This window comes from Benincasa hispida, chromosome 10 (genome assembly GCF_027475165.1).
Source record: "Benincasa hispida cultivar pf3 chromosome 10, pf3_genome.v1.1, whole genome shotgun sequence".
Taxonomy (NCBI): domain Eukaryota; kingdom Viridiplantae; phylum Streptophyta; class Magnoliopsida; order Cucurbitales; family Cucurbitaceae; genus Benincasa; species Benincasa hispida.
The window spans coordinates 15,359,002-15,374,965 of record NC_143487.1 but is presented as its reverse complement, the minus strand read 5'-3'; the positions used below and the strand labels follow the sequence as shown (position 1 = coordinate 15,374,965).

The window sequence follows — 15,964 nt, the reverse complement described above, 5'->3', positions numbered from 1 at the left end:
GTTTGGAAAATCTAAAAGAAATCTATGACTTTGAGACAGTACATTAAATGAAAGATAAAGACGGGTTATATGTGGTAATGTTGTTTCATTCTCGCACAACCAGATGGCACGATGTTATGGTTCAAAGCTCACGAGGATAAACTACAAACCTATTCATCAGTTTAAATATTATTTTGAATTTTTCTTTGTTTTGATGATGTAATTTCAATTATCCAAGTATTTCTAATTTTTTTTTTAATTTAATCTTTCAACAATTTAATCTTCAACGTTAATTTTTTTTCTTTATCGAAGTTAGTTAAAAAATATTCACAGAGACTTCATTTAAAAAAAAAAAAAAAAAAACTAATTACAATAACTAATTTTTGAGATTTATTAAAAATATAGAAACTAAAGTTTAATATTTTGAAAATACGATGAAAATAAAACAAAATCCAGAATACAAATACCAAATTGATATTTTAACTTTCTTTCTTTTAGTGATTACAATTGTCTAGCCTTTCCAACCATATAATAATGAAAGCTTTAAAAAATCCTTGGAAATTTTGATTTTTTTTCTGTTCTTCAGAAAAGAAGGGAAAAAACATAACCTTTTTTAGTCTAAAAATTTGAGTCTAGTTCATATTTAGTTTGTAGGTTTCATATTCTCACACCCAAATGAATTGAGACAAATTTTACATTACTAGTCCAATGTACAAGTCAATTGACAAATATTTATAATAGTAAATACTCATCATGGCAATCATAATGAACCAAGATTCTTCGTCAATCTAAGTCTAACTCATCAACCAGTTCAACTACTTTACATATACCAAATAAGTTTCATCAATGTAATTTTTACAAACACCTAATTTCCAATTCCGTATGGGTGATAACTAATACAAATGGGTAAAAAGCAAAATAATCATCTTTTTTTTTCCCTCTTTTTGCAAGTAGATTGCAAATCAATTCAAACGTGCTATTTAGGTGAAGTACTAAAATCAGCACCATCAAGAGAACAACAACCAAATCAAACGACTGGAAACAGTTTAAAGCAAAATATAAATGAAAAGGAAAAACGTGGATTAGAAGTAAGATTGAGAATCAACCCATTACGGAATTGGAGGGTAAAAAGACGTCGAGTTTCCATCAGAAAAGATGAAGGGTCATCTTGAGCTTGTTTTGTTTCCATTTTGGAAGCTTGTAAAATGCTATTTTTCCCATCCCAAATTTCTCTTCAAACTCTTCTTCGCTTAAATAAGCCTGAAGAATTAATCAGATAGAGTGCAGATTTCTAAATTAAATCTGGTAAATTAAATTAGGCAATGAACGAGGAAGAGAGATACAGCAAAAAATGAAGCAACACTGTATAACGGACCCCAAAATTTGGTGTCATCAGTTATAGATGGTAGATATGAAATAAAAAAGGATCCAAGACGTGTTTGATGAAATTAAAATTTAGTTCATAAATTTTGAAATTTGTGCATACTTGGTATCTTCGCTTTGAAAAGGGTCGATGAACTTACAAAATTCAATGTGTCAAAAAATTTCTTAAATTTTCAATTTTGTATCTAATCAATCCTCGAACTTTTAAGATGTCTTTGAAATATATTTTCAAATTGCTTCGGAAGAAATTGAAATATTTGGCAACAGCTCAAAATAGTTTTTCAAGTATATTTTAATTAGTTTTTATCAAATATGTTTAAATAAAAATAAGATTTTTTTAAAATACTTTTTTCTTAAATCAATCCAAATGAACCCTTAGTTTTGCATCTAACAAATTCTGGCAACTTAGAATTTTGTTTATAATTAATTGATCTACTAGACGTAAATTTGAATTTTATATCAAATAAAACAAACTTTAAATTTTGTGTCTAGTAGAAAGATGATAAATTTTGAAATTTCAATTTGTAAATTGAAGGTTCAAGACCAATATACACATACATCAAAGTTAGGACTAAATTTGTTATTTAACCCATGTTTTTTCTTATAATAATTCTCATACTATTTTCCCAATACTTTTATGAGTTTGGTGTGATGGGTGTTCGAACAGGTTGGATTTTAGAAAAATATTAGAAGAGTAGTTGTCACACATTGGCAAACCTTTAAACTTAGGTGTGCTAACTCTAGTTAAAAGGAACATATGGCTTTAATTTTAAATTGTCCGGTTAGAAATACTTTAAGCTTGAGTGTATCAACTCTAGTTAAATTTCTTTTTGTATTTTCTAGTTTGAGAGTGAAAAAAAATGATATGAGTGATACAAAAGCTTTGAAAAAGTGCTCTTGTAATTGAAATCGGAGAGAGAATTATTTGGTATGATTCTTGTGTTTCCTAATTTTATTATTTTCTTTTAATTTCTTAATTATTTTCTACTCATTCCTCTATTGCAGGTTTTTCCTATCAAATGGAGAAATCCGCTATGCCCCATTAAGGCTTTCATAATAGCAAAAAAATTAGTTACCTCTCGCCTGGTCACATCTATGTCCCCAATTGGGTCTTTAGATATCACGGTCAGCCGTTCATATGGATATATTGATAGATTTTCAGCAGCCATATCTCCATTATTCTGTAAGACATCACTACTTTTACTAGGAATCAGCGAAGGTGATAATGATGCTGCGGTCGAGGAACCTGCAATGGACAAACAGGTCAGTTTATGAAAATACCTGTAGATAGTGATAAGTGTAAATCATTGATTAGCCCAAAACCTTAAGATAATTGGGGAAAGTAAATTTAATATTATACCGATACCCTATCATTGAGAAAGATTGACAAAGTTGAGTGTCGAAAATTCCTTTTCCTGTTTGAAGTTCGCAAAACATCATTCTCTAAACACCACACTCTACAGTCTAATTATGGTTAAAAGGTCTACTCTACCGTGAGAGTTAGCCATCGCAAGAAAGTTGTTTGAGATTTTAATGTATAGAACCTATTTTAATTTGTGCTTCAATCAGACATTTCCATAATTTGAAGTGTGTTAGGGAGAAAAACAAGAAAGTTGTTTCTTTTTTGTTAAAATTGGACAAATTTTCCCTTCCCTTACCAGCACATTGAGAAGGAGAAGATGTCAAATCGAGCTTTCTGACAGCTTGCGTTGGAGTGGAAAAATGATCTCTGTTTGGAGACTTTAAATGTGACCCTGAACCTCTTAATGCAGGAGATAGACTTCTTTCGTGCTGAAAGGGACTTAATGAGGTGCGTCTTGATCCATCTGGTGTAGTTTCCCTTGAGAGTGCTTTCCATGATTTTCTTACAGGTGACTGGATGATTTAAAAACAAAAGAATGAGACATAAACATTGTGCTGCAATCAAACTCCAATAGATAGTCACAACCTCCTTTTCTTTTTTATATAGAAATAATAAACAACCCGATGATAATAATATTAAATTTGCCTTCACCCACCACCTTAAGTTTTTTGGTAAATTGGTGATTTAAGCTTTTGGCCCAACAACATTCTTGAACCACCTTCTTTGATACCATTTTAAATCACTGATTGACCCAAAAACTTGAGCTAATTTGTGAAGACAAATTTAATATTATAACATCTAACTACATTCATTTGAAGCTATTAGAATGATACTTGCATTATAGGACGAACAACCTCCATAAAAGCCACTTACATCAACATTATGTAATTTTCCTTTCAAAACAGCAAGCTTTCTCTCAAACGAATTACCGTGCATCTGCAAGTACAAACAAAGGAACACACTAAATGATAATTCACAGTTCGTGTCTAACATGATCTTCCATCCAGCCCATCCAGCTTGAAATTGAAGTTAGACATGTAGCTTGTGTAATTATAATATTTTGGCAAATAGCTTGTAAGAATCCAAATGAAAACGAAGATTCTAACATGCTTTTATTACTGAAGATGTAACGCCAGTGGGGCTGTGGTATGACTTTCATATCTAACACAAGATGCGCGTACCCTTGGTTTTTAATTAGTAAGAGAAGATTCTTACATTTGCTTTTGAGAAATCCCATTGAAAGAACTGAGTGAAAAGTGGTGGCTCGTGACCTTCAGTGACAATATATATGGGAGTGTCAAGAGAAATTCCTTCATCCAAAACATCTTTCTCTAGAAATTTCTGCCAGCAGCAACACCTTTGTTACAAGAACTTTACAGAGGTTTTTGCATGCAGTAATATAAATAAAAATGAACATGAACACGAACATGATTATGAAATATGCTGGACTATTTCTGTAGTACACCATTATTTGATTTGTCCATCTAGAGTTTTACATAGGTGGCCATGAGCAATAACAAAACACCAAGATTTTCGGTCATGATACCTCTATTTACGACATTTTGAATATTTTCCAGAAAAAAGGTTGTATGGTCTGAAATTTGTACGCAGGTACTCCTAGGAGATGCGTACATGGTCAAATTTGAAAATAACTCGTTAAGAAATTTACCACAGCAAATCAAAACATAGGAGGAAAATATATATTTACATGGGCAAGGTCGAGTGCTTGTTCCTTCCCCCCAACATTTGCGTGGCATCCCAGCCAAACATAAATCTCATTGTGGCAATTAAGAATTAAAACATCTTCGGTAGTTAGATCATCTTGAGTAAAATTGTAAATCTCCTTCACCTGAGAATAAGCCAAGAGCAACATAAACGTTTAATTGTAGAAACCTAGAAGGGCTGGGCTTTAAGATGCATAAAGCACCAAGAGAATATCAGTGAGCGATAGCATTTAATAAAAAAATCACATTTATCGAGCCAAGGTCTTGAAACCAAATTTCAGACATCAAATGAAACTTTTAAAAGAATAGAGAAGATATACATTAAAGGAGACTTTTACAATTGAACTTTGGCATGATATAGGCCAAAACAGCATCAATGGCATGCATTTCTAGAACATCGAGAGGACTATACCTTGAAATCACCTGAAAGGAAAATTTCAACCAAATACCAAACAAGCACAACCCACCATTAGACATTCTTCAGTACTAATTTGGATTTCGATAACAATCAACCAAGCTGAGGTAAATTTCCTCTCAAAAATAGATTAGAAGATTAAACATTGCCAATACCTTCACTGATGTTCAAGACAAATAAATGTGGATCTTCAATAGGCCCTTTGACCTCTTTTCCCTTTTGATACTCTGACTTTCCACCAAGTATTTCCCAGAATAAATCGGGCTCACTCCCTTCCCTGACTGATACAGGTTGCCATGTTGGCTGCAAATGATATCAAACATTTAATTCTTTGGAGAGAGGCAGAACAGTATCTAGTCAGTAAAAAGTTGCCGGTCACATTGCCTACATAACCAAGGTTCTATATTCCAATTATTAAGCCTGTCTTAGATCCCTTGTTCTCTTCAAACATGGCTTCCAAAATTTGGAAGTCTTGAGAAATGGTTGCTTATTGTATCCAAGCACCAAGAAAATAGTTCACTTACATTTATCATTTCCACCATCCTGTCTAGAATTTCATGGTCTCTGGTTGAAGAGAGACTGCCAATCCAAGTGAAGACGCATGATCCAGTTTGAAGGATGTAACAGTAGGATGAATTTAGGGAATCTGAAACCTGCAATACTTTCTTGTCAAATTATCTTGATACTGAACAATATTGGTGAGTGAAAGAAAGTTACAAAATAAGCTTCCATTCATAGTGTTCTCTCCCTTGTAATCATAAAAGAGAACGGATGGACATTAGCATAAATATTCTTGAAGGTTCAATAAGACTGAACTAATAAACTTAAGTCCAAGACCATACGATATTAGAATCTTGTGCTCAATCAATGACAATGAAACAATTACCAAGCTGATTATTATAGGAAAGTAATATACATTTTTAAGTACAACCTCTTCTTTTACTTCTTTTTATGGGAAATGTTCGATCAAAATTTCATCGATGGTATGAAATTACAAAAAAGCAACTTGTGCCATCAGGGATCAAATAATGCTATTTGACTGTGAAATAAGAGAAGTGAGATTGTACTCAGGAAAATAGGGTGTGACTTTACACCAAAAGAGAGATGTATCCAAAAGGTGTTCAAAAAATTGAGGGAAATCCAAATCCTTGTCGTCGAAGATGCGATGGTTCCACTCAATCCAAACTCACTAGATCAACTTGGATTGCCTGCATAGTATCCAGGCCCATCTTTTGAATTTGGAAAAGTGCATTTTTGCTTTCATCATGTGTATCATCATCAATATCTTCGTCTTAAAACGTTCAGTATTTAGGAATATTAGCAACTATTAGCAAGAATATAGAAACCTTAGATTAACTAGAACCTATATAAGGCTTGGTTGCCTCAGAAAAGGTCCACACTATCTACTCAAGAAAGAGAGTGACGGTAAGCAGCTATAAATAAAGGCTATAGAAGATCTCAGTTCTAAACTCACTAGATTAACTTGGATTGCCTGCATATTATCCAGGCCCGTCCCTTGAATTCGGAAAAGTGCATTTTTGCTTTCATCATAGGTATCATCATCAATATCTCTGTCGTCTAGATTCTTTTTGTATTGTGTACTCTTGCCTCCCTAAAAAAATGCAAGGTTAGCACACACACGAAAGGCATAGGGGAAAAAGAAACTCATGATGGCTCACCTTAAAAATAATTAATATCTCGAAAATAAAGAAAAATAGATCTGGCTCCTTATCCTGAATTACTTGAGCCTGTAAATAAGAAAGATAGCAAGTTGGGAAATTATTGCCCATTGCACAAAAAGCAAAATCAATAGGCCAAGCAGATAATCATGTGCAAGAAATTATATAAATGAGCTCTCATAAATGGATACACTTTTTTTTTTTCTTTTGAGGAAAATGGATACACTTATCGTCTGTAGGTTTTTGACATCCCTAATTTAACTTGTTGCAATCAACGACCCAATTAAAAGTAGTCAAACTAATTTAAATGAGTCCTGGTGAACTTGAACATATAAATAAAAACTTACCACAACCGAATCCCCTTTGGTCAAATTGACAATGGTGTTCAAATGGGATATGGCTTCTCGTCTGTCCTCCTAGATATCCATGAAGTGTAACAGCATTTAGTATTTATTGTTAAATAGAAACAGACAATGTGAAAATGTCGTAAAAAAATAATGAAAAGAAAACCATTGGGAGTGAGGGGAAAAAATCAATGTCTGGTAGTACCAGCAATGTCTCTCAAATTATGTGAAATCCCATACTTGTTAGGGATAGTTATATAAATTTCTGTAAGATGTTTAATCACTTAGATGCTCTTAGTTAATCAACAACTTGTGAGTATTTGAGCAAAACAGTCCTTTCCTAACCCCATAATGATTATGAAAATGCAACTCTAGAGCATACATTCATTCTTAAGGAGACAAATAAAAACCTTAAGGGGGTGTTTGTTTCAAGGGTTAGGCTTGGGATGGGTTAAGCATCCTAAGCCCAACCCTTGTTTGGAACAAGGGTTTAGGAAGCCAAGGCTTCCTACCTTCTTCCTATAAGTTTGAATAGTAAACACTATTCAAACCCATGAGTTACACTTTTTTTTTCTAATTTCATTTAGGAAGTTTGTCGGCCAACTTCCACACATCACCTCCGGCAGCCGCTATAGGCCAAAACCAACAACCATCGCCGGCCACCTTCGCTCACCACTTCCGGTGACCCTGCCGGCAAACTTCCGGCGACTCTGTCAATGGACTTCCGGCCGCTGACTGTAGCCAAACTTCGGTCACCGTCGGCCAACTTTGACCACCACCTCTGGTGATCGCTATCGGCCAACTTCAACGACCACCATCAGCGAGCCTTGCCGGCGAACTTCCGACCACCGACTCTGGACAAACTTCGGCTACCATCGATCAACTTTGGAAAACATTAATAAAAACATTTTTAATATATAACAAACCAAACAAACTTATATATAAAAATACTTCTAAGAAAGAGTTGTCAAACACATGTGTTTTTATTTTAAATCAAGAGTGTTTAAATAAAAAAAATTCTAATTCATTCCAAACAAGCCCTTAGCTTAATGATGATAATATTTTTTAAATATTTTTTAAATAAACTCTCTTTCTTCTATTATTTTTCATTTGGAGTTTTTTCTTTTTAATTATTATTATTTATTAGATTATCTTTTTTAATTTGTGCTCTTCCCTTTGTTTATATGTTTCCTTTATTTCCCGAGATTTCTTTTATTTTTTTTTTCTATTTCTCCTAGCTGTAATCGATCACTACAAGAAGCATCCCTTATATGCTTTTCTTCTTCTTCTTATTATTATTATTATATACACATTTTTAATAAAAATTGAATAGTAAGGAAGGGTAAAAAGTAAATTGAACTAGATTTTTGCGTAATTAAGTATATTTATTTAAATTATGTGTAGAAAACCCCAATTTAAATAAGTAAAAGAGACAAATGTCTGTATAATATTTTATTTCAAAATCTAATAAAATCAAAATATCAAATTATAAGACAATAAATTAAATAAAATTATAATTTTAGTCAAATCTATATTTCAAAATTCAAAAAACAAATATTCTTCTAAATTTTTTAGATTATTTTAAACTTGACTATATTAAAATAATTAAGATGACAAGCTTGAACTAATCTAAAATCTAACCACGGATTAAATACAAGAAAATACTTCACAAACTCAAAATTTATAAATCTGCAATTCATTCCCATGCTTCCTAAGCCTGCACTCCAAAAACAGATTTCTTAAACCCAAACTTCCAAAACCTGCACTCCAAACACAGTTTTCTTAAACCCAGACTACCTAAACCTCCCAGTCTAACCCACAGGCTTAACATTCCCAGGCTTAGCATTTCAAACCCGCGCACCAAACGCCCCCTAAGGTTTTGTTAAACCTCTTGCCCTCATTGCACTTGAAGTCTTTTCTTTTAAACTTCAAGTAATAATCTAGCAAGTATCCGAGTGAATCTCCCCCTTCACTTCTAAATTCATGCAAGTAGGTCTGATTCCACTTAAAGTTATTTTAAAAATTCTTGTCCTGTGATTAGCAGTGAAACACATGCTTTTCTTATTTTATTTTCATCAAACATTGAGTAGATTTGCCTTTAGAGCTTCTACAATGAAAAGGGGAGGTCTTTTGACACTTTTTTTTAACATAGTATCTACCTCACTATAACTTGGTGCAAATGTACAACGTTTTTCAATTCATATGATCTTACATCTCTTTTGACCAATTGGAGAAATCTTTAATAATTCCTGTGGCTCGGGCTTCTTGCCCTCTCTTATAAATTTCATACATCAATGAAATTTGTTTCTTATTTAGATGAAGGAAAAAAAGGAGAAAAAAGGAGGGGAAAAAACCTTTAAAATGATTGAACTGGTGGTTTGTTATTTGATCAAAGACAGAACAAGCGAAGGAAGAAATATAGGGTATCTTGGTTGAACCTTAGCCAATGTGTTCAATCCACCTAAGAAAATGGTCTAAATAAAGTCGTTGATCTTTTCTGATATTTGACCTTCCATAAAAACAATGCACAGAGTCTTCTGTATAACCTCACGAGAAGCTTTAAGATCAAGGAAGGACTCACAAGAGAACGTTCCACTGCCTTCTAACAACCAACTCCAAGAGTTGATTGTTAGGTTTGGCTGAAAATCCTCCATCTAAACCATCAATCTTGGCCACTCCACCCTCTATCGTTCATATTTCTCCTGCATTAGATTCCAAGGTCTAGAATTTGGAATCCATGGTGCTAGCCTGTATTCTATCAACAAGGTTAAAGTATTAAACGTAACAAACTTAATGGGATCCTTTGGTACCACACATCCCCCCAAAATTTAATAGTATACCTCTGCTCCAAGATCTCTATTCTGCATTTTGAAATAGAGTCCCCAGTCTACAATAGGTGTGTACATGGATCAGCACTTAGTTGCAGTTACAGGACCAATACTTCTGTTGCCCATGTACCCTTAAAGCTTTTCGCTCTCTTGGAAAACTTCACTATTTATGAAGGGGAAATTCTTTCTTACTCTTGACATTACCAATGGCCAACAAATATAGCCACACCAAATGAAGTTTTTAATCATCTTTTCAACTACTATAACATATTTCAGGGGAATTTGAGGATATGACTGTATATGGGCACACTGGACTGAATTTTGATGAGCACTACAGCTTTAAGTATGGAGAAAGGATTCATTTCATTCTGTAATTTCAGATTCAATTAACCGAAGAAAGATTCCCCAAAACTAAGAATTATGAGATCGCTCCTTTAAGGGGAAAGGAAAAAGGTACCACTAACTATTGAGATTCAATATCACCATGACTGAAAGTACCGAACATAGTTTTGCCTTCCTTGACTTCAACTGAGATATATGAACTACTCAGAAGAAACTCCTTATTGGAATCAAGCTATATTAGGAAAGTACGTTGTGTCAACAACAAATTTAAGATGAGACATGGGAAACACTAACTTGATCTCATTCAGATTTCAAACCATCAATAAACTCTGAGTTGGCCGCCTTTGAAGCAATCAACTCAATATATCAGCCACGAGAGATGGGTGACACTGAAACAGAACTCTAGAAGATCCTAGTGCCCTTTTTGGCTTAGCATTGATAATAAGATAATGAGAAAATTGGAGAGGTGCCCCTGAATTCATATCCTTCATCTGCAAAAGAAACCCTTTTATCCAAAACCATAAAACAAAAGACCAATAAGCCATTTTTTTGGCCTTCTCAACATCCAGTTCGATGGTATTTGTGGCAAATTACTTCATATTGCCATTGCATATTTTGGATTATTAAACAACTCGTTAGGATTCATAGATGAGTCAGAGTTTTTATCATGATGAGCTAGTAGATGTTCTTTATTTTTTTATTTCGAAAAATGTCTCACTAAATCTAAATCTAACTTTAAGAATGAAGTAGGGTGGCATTCTTGTGAGACATCCATCGTTTTACTATCATGTTAATATTTGGATTCTCTAATTAGAAAGAATGTTTACGTCAAAAATTTGAGACATTTGACAATCTCAACTCCATCATATGAAATTTTTTCTAATTATAAAATGGACTTAGAGTTTGAGTGAATATGCATGAAAACAGTATCAGTCTTTAAAATGATGTGGTGTGACAACTTAACTAGATGCAATACCCAAATTAAAGCACAAATATCTCTTTAATAAATGTCTGAAAACCTTCAAAAAATAATAATAATAATAATAAATATAAAAAGTAAAGTAATTTGAAAAGGATATATTTGCAATGTATACTGTTTTACAACATGAAGTTCTTACCATCACACTCCTGAGACCAAGCCAGGAATAAATTATATTCTCATCCCTACCACTTCCATGATATGTATATTGCACAATATAACAATCCCCAGTGAAAAGTTTTTTCTGTTCTACCTCTGGAAGAAGAGTAATACTATCACCATCTACCCGCCAAACCTGAAATTCCGACATTGCGCCCACATGAAATTGTCACGCTGCTAGCAGCCATAAGTCATAAAAATCTAAATTTGTTTACACTGAGAACCTACTTTGATCCTGCCTTGCAAGTTTATACATGGCTTGAAGTCTAGTTCAGGAAGCTCCTTCACATCATAGCCATGTTGCTTGAAAATTGCTGAAATGATGAAATAAAATTAAACAAGGAAGTATGTTGCTTGCTAAGTTATTTCCCCATTATGGTGCAATACAAACTAAACCTGCAACTTTTCCTCGGCCTTCATCGTATAGTTTTGGCTCCACGGTGTTGGGCCAATCATCAAAACAGACCTTAAATGCAGCAATTTCTAACCCTTCAGTTAGGAAAGTTAAGTGGGTGCCAGTTGATCTGTCCTGCTTTCTAACGAAATCCTGTGAAAAGTACAAGATTGGAAGAAGTATAAGATATTTCAAGATGGAACAGACGATGGATGAAAGTTCAAATTGTTACCAAAGGCACAGATGATGCTCAAGCTATTTCTCCTACACAAGTACAAGAACTAAAAAGAGGACAGGAACATGCTAAAGTAGGTGCTAGATATAATCCTCTACAGGGCCCCAATAGAAATTGCCTCTCGGTATTTTCTATGTTTCTGCATATGACATTTCCCTTCAATTCAACGTCTGCATTGGAGATTGGGAAATAGAAGCATAATAAGACTAAAAGAAACCCTCACCTCTACAGCTGATATCGATGTCTTGCGTTCCGTAACAGAAGTATGTTTCCCCATCCAAACGAATAACTGTGAATCACAATCTAGCATATAGCATTTGTCCGTCTCAAGCATCTCTCTGCTCAAAATATCATTTCCTTTCGGATACAATTTCCCTTGAGTGTTTATCCTGCGTACAAGAATATTCTAAACATTAGATAAAATTGAAAAAAAGAATGTGATACGGGAGGATGCTTTTTCTTTTCATGTTGTAATGCAATTGACTGGAGCAACGGCTGATTGAGTCTAGTAGAATTGATCTTTGTTAAATATCATAGGAGTATGCTTTCAGAGACCAATTGGTTTTATAGTTATAATTATTTCTCTTATTTTTTAAAAATAAAAATAAAATTTAAAAAAAAAGAAAACCCAACAACAACAACAACAACTCGTCAACCATATGTTTCCTTTTTTTTTTTTTTTTAACAAGTAAAATCAAGAACAAACTCCGTAGAGATAAATAAATGAAAACTTATCAGAATCACTAAACAGACAAGGACAAGATTGTTAGCTAACCAAAATAATTTAATTGATGAATCAGATGATGTCTGATCAGAAGACACATCACGAGGAATGGGAGCAAATCCACCAAAAAAGCTCCAAAACTCACCAACATCAGAATCACCCACAAATTTTCCATCATCTACAGCAATAGATAAGAAATTGCTGATTGTTATAGAAAAAAGAAAGAGGAAAGAAAGAAATAAAGCGACCTATAGTTACTAAGTCACAGCTTTGTTATGGGAAAGAGAATGGGGAAAGAAAGAAATATACCGACCTATAGTTACTAAGTCGCAGCTTCCACTATGATTATTCTCTTTAATGTACTGAGCAACATCCAACGCTTTAGCCCTTTCTTGTATGCTAGAATAGCATCCACTAAAGAGAAAAACTTTTGATGCAGTGTCAAGGATGAATACATCATTGTGGTTTAATGATGACCGAGAAAAGGGAACCTAAGGAAGATAGGTACAGATTAGTCTTATCTCGCCCGATCAAATGAGATTAAGTCAAGACAAAAAGCATCCTCATCAGTCATCATCAATAACAAAAACGAAGACTTCTTTATGACTATATAAATTAATTCAAGCGAACTCAACAGGGTAGATTCCTGTAACAGGTGATGCAAAGGTTATGCTTATACAAGATAACAACATTGTTGAAAATTGAAATAACTAAATGAACTAAAAAGATAAGAACATTGTTGAAAATTGAAATAACTAAATGAACAAAATATCTATATATACGTAGCCCCTTTTTGCTGCTTACTTCCTTAACATGAACCGCACGGTCTCCCTTGCAGGTCAGAAGTCTGATACGGTATGTTTTATCTTTGGGGTGCTGAAGCTGTGAGCAGTATACTCCCTCTAAAGGTATGATACATGGTTTAAAATATGATAAAAACTTCTCCGTTTCTTGCCCTCCAACTTCCCTGTATTGTACAGTACAAGAACCTAGAGCTGCATCTAGTTCCAGTGCTTTGTCTGATGCCAAAGCTGAATCAACCTATTAATGCACAACACCCACACACCACTGTGTTATCCTAATATTGCAACAACTTTTATATATTAAAAAAATATGCATATATAAATTTTAAGCGCCAAAACTGATATACTGCATCATAGGATAAAGAAGAAATGTTGACTTTCAGATTGACCTTTAGACAGGTCCAAAATCCATGTTTCGATCATCAATTCATAGGCATTTATAAGATACCGAATGTATATATATCATGTATTTTTTATTCAGACTAGCCAAGTGCGTCTATTTGGCTACTCTCTTCATAAAACTAGTGATTTGGTAGGTATCATTTGCATAAATGTTTCTTTCCATAACCAAAAAAAGGAAGAAAAACAAATTAATTAGTTGAACACCTTGTTTGCATTTTCTCCCACCCAGTAATGCACGTCATGCTGGGGAATTCCACATTTCGGCACAGTTGTCTGCTCGAGCAACATACACATCACAAATTGACAAATTCCACGAAAAACATGTTAAGAAGGGCAGTTAATATCAACAAACACACACACGAATCGAGATTCTGGAATCCACAGATTAAATCAAAGACTTAAAAGTAGGAATTATGAGTGCTACAACTTTTCAAACGTCCTAAATGAAACAAATAAGGAGTGCAAAGCTTGAAAAACTTACGTTCAAAACTATGTAAGCACTTCCAGAGTAAAACTTCCCGTGTGAAGCTTTTGGGACAGGAACTACTTCAAGGTTCTCGATACACCAGATTTCCAGCCCACTTACAAACGAGAGGTTAAGAACAACTCTATATACTTCACAAACGAGCACAGCACACCATGCTGACAGTCAAAAGAACAACACACGTACACACAAAATAGTCGCGTTTCTTCCTCATAAGGAGATCGAAAGTTAGGCTAAAACTCGAATGCAACAAATGAGACGTTCAGGTAGAATAAAAGCTATGAAAATTTTCATAAATTGAACAGTAAGGAGAAATTAAAAGGAAAATCAAAAATCGAGAAACAGAAAACAAACGTTAATGATTAGGATACGCTTTGGTCCCTGCGCCTTGAAACACTGGATCGGCGTCTTTAAAGAAAAGCGACATTATCGCTCATAGCTCTGCACAAGCTTCTCGGCAGGGGCTTGGAGAATGAAGAACTCGTCAATGGAAATGATCACAAAGCAAAAGAGAGAAAGAACTGACAGAAGTTCAGAGCAGAGAGGAGAGAGATGAAGGAAATGGAAGACCAAAGTTTAAGTCTGATGGTTTCAGCTAACAAAAGGACCCCACAATCCACCATGCGAGAGAGAGTGAGCTTTTTTTTTTTTTCAACTTTGTTTGACAGAGAGGAAGAAGTGGGGAAGCTTGACCCCGCGCCTTTTTATTAGCTGTGTCTTTTTAAATATAAAAAAATGAAAAATAGACTTTCTGTGCAGCTTTTAGTAGCTTGACATAATTATTTAAATTTTTGCAATGTTTGTTTTTCACGAAAAGAAATTATGAGTTTCAAAATTGTTGGATATATTTATGTCCGTGTATTTTGGGATATGTGTAGTTGCACGCACGTCTTGATGTATGAACATTTGTAGACATGATAAAATTTTGTATTCCAATTTTATCCTTTTAATAAATACATTTTATTTCTCTTCAACTTTAATAGATAAAGAGAAAAGAGGGTAGAGAGAAACGTATTTGATATGAGTCTTATTGGCGACAATTCAAGTAATGACTGTCAGTGGCTAAACGTGCGACAGAGCTACGGTGGGCGACGGCAAATGGTGTGAACAACAAAGTGATTAGCATCATTATACTATATGAACAAATACATGATTGACAAGTATATCGGTCAAATGTGTCATTATTAAATATATTAATCAAGTGTATTAAATGTATATCCGTCATTGAGAATATTTATAATATTTTACATCTTTATATGTCAGTTGGATTTCATTTGGTTGTTTTATGATAACTGATTTTTATATCTAACTTTATCATTGAGTAAGAAAAAAAACAAAATAAATAAATAAATCTTCATGGATTAAAGAAAACAGCAAACTTGATACAAAATTAATAAATCCTGCAAAATAAAAATAACAAAACAAAAACCATCCTTTTCAAAAAGAAAACAATGATAAAACAAAAATTCATGCTATGTCAATTGTATTATAAATATTATGGTAATAGATGCTCGTTAGATGCTCATGCTCAATATCCACTATGTTAGGTTTTATGTCCTAAAACTCGTGATTTGTAAATTATAAACTTATTATGTTATCAATGAATATGTCATTGATGTTTAATCAATAAAGTTGTTATTGAATGTATGAATGGCTCAATTCATTTTAGAAATAACCTAAATCAAATAAACTAAGATCCATGGCTATTACATGAGTACTTTGACTTT

The 15,964-nt window shown here is 33.6% G+C and overlaps 1 protein-coding gene across 3 annotated transcripts; it reads right to left on the bottom strand.

The window, feature by feature from the left end:
- Positions 1 to 774: 774 nt before the first annotated feature.
- VLN1 (villin-like 1) lies at positions 775 to 14,933 on the bottom strand. Of its 3 annotated transcripts, none has more exons than XM_039045666.2 (22): positions 14,609 to 14,933; positions 14,235 to 14,334; positions 13,958 to 14,026; positions 13,353 to 13,589; positions 12,862 to 13,039; positions 12,600 to 12,726; positions 12,048 to 12,213; positions 11,592 to 11,742; positions 11,424 to 11,509; positions 11,176 to 11,331; positions 6,891 to 6,959; positions 6,544 to 6,612; positions 6,339 to 6,476; positions 5,389 to 5,517; positions 5,020 to 5,167; positions 4,862 to 4,872; positions 4,434 to 4,574; positions 3,941 to 4,066; positions 3,599 to 3,661; positions 3,021 to 3,237; positions 2,439 to 2,608; positions 775 to 1,239 (listed from the first exon to the last, which is right to left on the bottom strand). In XM_039045666.2, the coding sequence occupies exons 1-22, from the start codon at positions 14,662 to 14,664 to the stop codon at positions 1,126 to 1,128; spliced, it is 2,721 nt and encodes a 906-aa protein (XP_038901594.2). In that variant the 5' UTR covers positions 14,665 to 14,933; the 3' UTR covers positions 775 to 1,125. The 3 variants fall into 3 exon arrangements, with proteins under 3 accessions (XP_038901594.2, XP_038901595.2, XP_090162136.1); XM_039045667.2 differs by having other exon boundaries at positions 11,290 to 11,331; positions 14,609 to 14,928; XM_090306010.1 differs by lacking the exons at positions 12,862 to 13,039; positions 13,353 to 13,589; positions 13,958 to 14,026; positions 14,235 to 14,334; positions 14,609 to 14,933 and adding an exon at positions 12,797 to 12,810.
- Positions 14,934 to 15,964: the final 1,031 nt, after the last annotated feature.